The 6,446-nt window shown below is 54.2% G+C and overlaps 1 protein-coding gene across 1 annotated transcript; it reads right to left on the bottom strand.

Annotated features, from left to right (window-relative positions):
* Positions 1 to 6: 6 nt before the first annotated feature.
* On the bottom strand, positions 7 to 1,960 carry LOC106818839 (tyrosyl-DNA phosphodiesterase 1-like). Its single transcript, XM_014823512.1, has one exon. It carries the CDS (start codon positions 1,958 to 1,960, stop codon positions 206 to 208), a length of 1,755 nt encoding a protein of 584 aa, XP_014678998.1. The 3' UTR covers positions 7 to 205.
* Positions 1,961 to 6,446: the final 4,486 nt, after the last annotated feature.

The following is a 6,446-nucleotide window of genomic DNA, read 5'->3' as shown; positions in this document are numbered from 1 at the left end:
CCCCGATTGCGCAACGTAGGGAGAACCCTGGAGTTTATTCCGGCGTCCCACACGCATTTCTACAGAGGCGGGGGGGCACAACTTGACCCCGCGCGCATGGGTGGTTACAGGGGCGGGAGGGGGGGGCACAACTTGACCCCGCGCGCATAGGTGGTTACAGGGGCGGGAGGGGGGGGCACCACTTGACCCTGCGGCGCATGGGTGGTTACAGGGGCGAGGGGCACCACTTAACCCCGCGCGCGTCCGGTTTCTCATCGTGTGGCACGTCCCACATCCACGGCCGATCCTCACGAGCGTAGCGCGTCGGCGGCAGGTCGTACGGCACCGGAAACCCGTCGGCGGCCGACGCGCCTCCAGGGGGCAGCACGCGCAGTTCCGACTCGCCGAAGTCCTCGGGGACGAACAGCACGCCGAGTTCGTAGGATCGGATCGCCAGCTGCGCGTTGTTCTTCTCCAGCGCCCCCCACGCCGCCTTAGACAGGTTCGCGCTCGTCACGACGAACCACGAGAGGGCGCCGCAGTCCGCGGCGGCGGCGCGGGCGTACGTCTTGACGTGCGGCGAGGCGCGCGTGCGGCCCCGCCCGTCCGCTCGCCACCGGTGGAAGAGGTTGTGCATCCACGGCTGCTTTGCCGCCGTCTTCACGCTGTAGGGGAGGGCGCCACCGGCCGCGTACCCCTCGAGACTCGTGCGCACGTCCTCGACGCACGGAAACACGAGCTTGAGCGCGGGAGAGGGCGCCGGCGCTGCGTCGCCCCGCGTCGCCGCCACGCTCGTCAGCCACTCCCCGCCGAGCCAGCTCCCCCTGGTGGCGCCGAGCGAACCGATGCTCGAGAACTGCGCGACGACGACGCCGGCGCCGGCTCCCTCTGGTGGCCGCGGAACGCGCTCACGCAGCAGTCGCCGCAGCTTCATGTGCCCGAAGCTTTCTCGCTTCGCCGCCAGGTGGCGCCCGGGGAGGGAGGCGACGATGTGGACGCGGGCTGCGGACATGTCGTGCTGTTCTATTGTCGCGATCCACTCGCGGAGCCCCGGCGAGCGATATCCGCCGAGATACTCCAGCAGGTCGCGCTTGAAGCGCGTCGCCGAATCTCCGCCCGTCGGCCCCGCGGCGGCGCCCTCTGGTAGCCGTGGAAACAGCGGCGACATCCACACGCCCTGAGTCTTCTGGTGCCAGTCAGCCTCGACGAGGTTTGCGGTGTGCACGACGACTCTCATCGCATCGTCGCGGTAACGCAGCAGCATCAGCTTCGTGTGGTGGGTGCCGTAAGGGATGTCGAGGCGCGCCTGCACGAACGACACGTGCGGATGATCGGCCGCCGACTCGTGCAGCGCCGCCCGCGCCTCCCGCTGCTCGCCGTGAACCACCAGCAGGGGGCGCCGGCGCGCCGCATTTGGGTACTGGCGCACGAGCCACGGCACGTCGATCGCGTAGCTGAACTGCGCCGACGCGACGACGTCGCCGCCCGCCGCCAGGATCTCGGAGATGTGCAGCGAGGGGGCGCCACCGTCGTCGGAGACGCCGGCAACGCGCGAGAGCAGGAAGCCGTACGGCTGCGCCGCGGCGACGACCGCCTCCACATCGCGAGGGGGCGCCACCGGGCATCGAGAGGGCGGCGGCGAGTCGCGCCTCGCACGCTTCGCTGTCGGGCGTTCTGCGACGTCCACGCCGGCGCCTCCTGGCGGGTGACTGAACTCGCGGCGGTGCTGCAGGTTCTTGCGGTAGCAGGCGGCGCCGTACTCGCACGCCGGCCGAGCGTCCTTCCCGCCAGGTAGCGCCGCGGCGTCCGTCGCCGGGCGCTTGGTCGAGGTCGTGGGCGCCCGCCCGACGTGCGACGCTGCTGTTTTCATATCAGACGTGCTCGTCACGCCCCCTGGTGTCGACGCCTCGTCGTCGGATTCAGACTCCGAGATGGGGTGGGCGCGGATCGAAGATTTAACCTCGCTGTGGTTTTCTGCCATGTTTACTGTGTGTCTGCTATTGCTTCAAAGTTCAAGCGAGATTACGGCCGCAGTCGACGTGAGGGCGCCACCTGCCATATGTAAAATGTCGCGAGGAATTCTATTTGCTCACCAGAACATACACGTGCCCGTCAGAACTGCGTACGTTTCGTTTCGTTTTTGCAGAATCTACGAAACACGCTCGGTTTTACTGCGATGGCAAATAGTTATTTTCTTTTCTCTTTTCTTCACTCAGTATCTCCTTTTTTCCTTGGCTTGGGGCAAACTGTGAGGAATGTTTTTTAAGCGCCTACTCACCTAGGTCAAAAGTAGGTAGGCTTACACTTACAGGGCACACATCACATCCTGGTCATCCAGCTCACAATGCTGTCTATTTCTGTCACTAGGTCCGTTAGTCTTTCGATCAAGGTTTGTCGAGTATTTTCAGCAAGCAACACTAGACAGATGCTAATAGATACTAATAGTAATAGACGACACAATGCGAGTCATATTAGCCATTCAAACTTGTCTCTTGCAGCACAGATATCACATGTAAATACGGTAGGGACTCAAACACGAATCAATCCATCACCTGGCCTGCGAAATGTATGTTTCTGAATTTAAACACAAGCCGTCCCGGTAGGCCTTAACCCGACCAGGCTGTGTGACTAACGTCAATACACGTTCTAACCCTACTCCCTAGCAATACCGTTTCTTTGAGCTAGTCACGCTAGTATGCCTAGGCTATGGTATTAACTAGACAGCCATTGTAGCCAGGAATTAACCAAGATCAGAGCTGCCCGAATGCTACTTTTATCAACATCAGTCACAACTATTTTACGTGTAATGTAATTTACTATCGATTCAGTACAGACATTCACACGCCACAATTAGCGCGACCAGGCTGTGCGACGGATTGTCTATACGGATTGTCTAAGGTATCCTAACCCTAGCAATACCGTTTCTTGGAGCTAACGCCACAATCAGGTCAATACAAATGCGCGGGTGTTGCAGAGGGCGCTGTCTCGGTGAGCGGCGTTATTTTTCAAATTTATAATTTATGCCGATTTTTGTTTACGCTCCTCGAAAAAGTTAATAACTAATTAACGCATGAGATTAAATGTGACTTTTGCATCTCATACCTACCATGTATCAGGGGGTAACCAAGATCTTTAGCAATGCATATTCATTTCTGATTATCAAGTACGAACGTGATGGATTTCAACAATAAATATAGCTTAGTATTCATCTGCCGCCAGAAAACAATCTGGCAAAACTACTGCCATCTATCGGGTGTTATTAAAGTTATGTTCACTACAAGCAGAAATTTCATTATAATTATCGTATAGATGTGTTCAAGTTATTATTAATAATACTATTTTCATACAATTCTGCCTAATATCTGGCAATGAGATTTTCTTAAAATTATACATTCATACATCTATCCATCCTCACAAATCAATAAAACCTTGGTTTTAATTCAGAGGCGTATAACTACCAGTAATGGCCGTAAGCATGCGGCATGTATGTACGGATTCTCCCGTAGGCCAACTGGATACCCATTTTCGCGCATGCCCAGTGTCTTCTAAACAAATACCTTGTGCCATAGCAGGACATGAAAAATAAATTACAGTTTCTCGCTTGAACAATTATTGTAGAGCGCCGTGGCACTCATAACACGAATAACATTTTAAGTCGGCCAATATATGGCGATATATGTGCTGTATGGAATGTGTAGATTTATGGCAAGCCTCTATAGAAATAATTAATTTGTAATAATTTGATAAATCTATTCATCCATTCATCCATCCAGCCAGCCAGCCAGCCAGCCAGCCATCCATTCATCCATCCAGCCATCCAGCCATCCATCCATCCAGCCATCCATTCATCCATCCATGCATCCATCAATTCATCCATTCATCCATCCATCCATTTATGATCCTTGGTGACAGTGAGCTATAAACGTTCATTCATTAAAACCCAATCCGTGGAAAATCTATAAGAGTAAAGTTTGCTGAGCTAGCGCTGCTACTTCGTGGCTACGTGAGTGCTTGCCGTCTCCCCCTCCTTCCTTCCCGGCCGTAGCTACGTGCCCGCTTGCCTTCTCCCCCTCCCTCCCTCCCTCCCGTGGCTACGTGAGTGCTTGCCTTCTCCCCGTCCCTCCCTCCCTCCCGTGGCTACGTGAGTGCTTGCCTTCTCCCCCTCCCTCCATCCCGTGGCTACGTGAGTGCTTGCCTTCTCCCCGTCCCTCTCTCCCTCCCGTGGCTACGTGTCAGCTTGCCTTCTCCCCCTCCCTCCCTTCCTTCCCCCGGTTTCGAGTTTTACTGACGATGCGAAGATGTGTGTAAATGTACTAGCATCGATTTATGTAACCACGCGCTCCTCCCTCTCCGTGTCCACAACACGAGTCGTCTGCGAGTCAAACTATGTTTGTATGCGCGTGCGTGCGTGAGTCTGTGCGTGCGTGCGTGTGTGTGTATGTGTGTGTGTGTGTGTGCGTGTGTGTGTGCGTGTGTGTGTGAGTGCGTGCGTGCGTGCGTGCGTGCGTGTGTGCGTGCGTGTGTGCGTGCGCGCGTGTGTGAGTGAGTGCGTGCGTGCGTGCGTGCGTGCGTGTGTGCGCGCGTGCATGCATGCGTGTGCGTGCGTGCGAGCATGTTTGCGTGCGTGCGTGCGTGCGTGCGTGATTGTTTGTGTAGGCGGAGTGCAGTAGTGTCCCTGCACTTCACCTCTATCGTAATAGAGAGTAACGGCTAATGGAGTAATGTAATGTATATGGCGCGGTAAACAGACAACAGAGAAAGCTCTCTCGCTACAGGCACATCTCACACATCAGGAGGTTGCTACCGTCAGCTGGCATGGACGCTTAACGCTCGAGAGACGGGGCGAGAGAGATTAAACGGGGATGACGAGAGAGTGATACAGGGGGGGGGGGAGACAGAGAGATAGATAGAGAAGGTGGAGACTGAGAGAACGATAGATAGAAATAGAGAATGAGAGAGAGAGAGAGAGCGAGACAGACAAACGGAGCCTATATAACCCGGAACACCGGTCCGTAATTCCATGCGTATAGTATAGGTAGATAAAGTCCAGGAGAAACCGATGACGTCAACGCCTGGTGGAGGCAGACATAGAATGCAGACTCCTCTATAAAGGTAGGGTCGACAGACGTTACCGCCATCTGGCGGAGACGTGGAGAGACGTGGAGAGTAGGCGTTTGATTTTCGCTCACTCCGTCAGCGGCGAGTAGCATAGGACAACATGAGACGATGTCTTATATATAAATTAATATATATTATATATATATATATATATATATATATATATCTGTGTGTGTGTGTGTGTGTGTGTGTGTGTGTGTGTGTGTGTGTGTGTGTGTGTGTGTGTGTGTGTGTGTCGGTGTGTAGGTGTGTCGTGTGTGTGAAGGAAGACAGGAGAGAGAAAACAAGAGAAGAAAAAAAACAGAACCAGAGACAAAAGGAGACAAGAAGACACGCAGATCAGAGACACAGAGAGAAGAACAGAAGACAAGAAGCGGCGATGTAGGTGAAAGGACTCGCGATGGTGGACAAGTTAGATTAGGCAGCACCAGCCAGGTGACCAGTCGCGGTTGGCGGTCCTGTCGTCGCCATGCGAGCATGATCACATGCATACGGCGGAGCGCGAATCAGGCTGGTCCGACATAACCCACCGATCAGCATCCCTGTCGTCACACGCGCACATTCTTCACGTCGCCGGACGTTCGCTTTCCAATGCCGAACGAGATACGAGGTGGCCGAGTAGCTCGCGCGAAGATTTTTTTTTCGTGGCGCATTCGTAGGTTTTCTGCGCCGCTCGCCGGCCCGTGTCTTCCTAGAGACGAAAAATCGTATAAATGAAAAAACTAGTATAAACTACAAGTTTTTTTTCGGCCGGCCTGTTTCGGGAGCAAGGCGTGAAGTTTAGCGCCACGAGCAAACGGGTCTATCTAATTAATACTAATTATAGTAATTAGAAAGAAACCGATTCTCCATCGTAAAGGTGGCGCTTCACCGGTGTATAACGCGGAAGCGCGAAGCTGAGAGCGAAGGAGAACATGAGGGCAGTGTGAAAGGGGAGGAGGAAGCGAAAGGAAGCAAAGGGGAGGACGCGGTGAAGCGAAAACAGAGCACAGAAACCAAACAAAACACCAAAAAAACAAGAGAAAAAAAGCGGGAGGAAAAGGGGAACAACGAGAATGGGGAGGAGGAGAACGCGACGAGCGAGGGGAGAAGGGGGAAGGAGGCGAAGGGGAGAGGGCCGAGAGGAGGGAGCGAAGGAGAGGAGCGGGGAGAGCTTGTAGAGGAACAACGCGAGAATGTGCGAAGGAAGACGAAAGAGTAGGGAGAAATTAGAGGCTACGATAGCGAAAGATAGGAACTGATTAGGACATTAGGACGATAGCTAGCTTAGTTTGTATATAGTAGCTAGTAGCACGTCGATAGATAGATAGATAAATGGTAGGTGATAGTGATAGTAGATGATAGTAGAT

This window comes from Priapulus caudatus, unplaced genomic scaffold (assembly GCF_000485595.1).
Source record: "Priapulus caudatus unplaced genomic scaffold, Priapulus_caudatus-5.0.1 Scaffold2572, whole genome shotgun sequence".
In the NCBI taxonomy this organism is placed as follows: domain Eukaryota; kingdom Metazoa; phylum Priapulida; class Priapulimorpha; order Priapulimorphida; family Priapulidae; genus Priapulus; species Priapulus caudatus.
This window is presented reverse-complemented; position numbering and strand designations above follow the sequence as displayed.

Coding starts and splice junctions, on each gene's coding strand:
- LOC106818839 (XM_014823512.1), bottom strand. CDS start 1,960: ATGGCAGAAAACCACAGCGAGGTTAAATCTTCGATCCGCGCCCACCCC.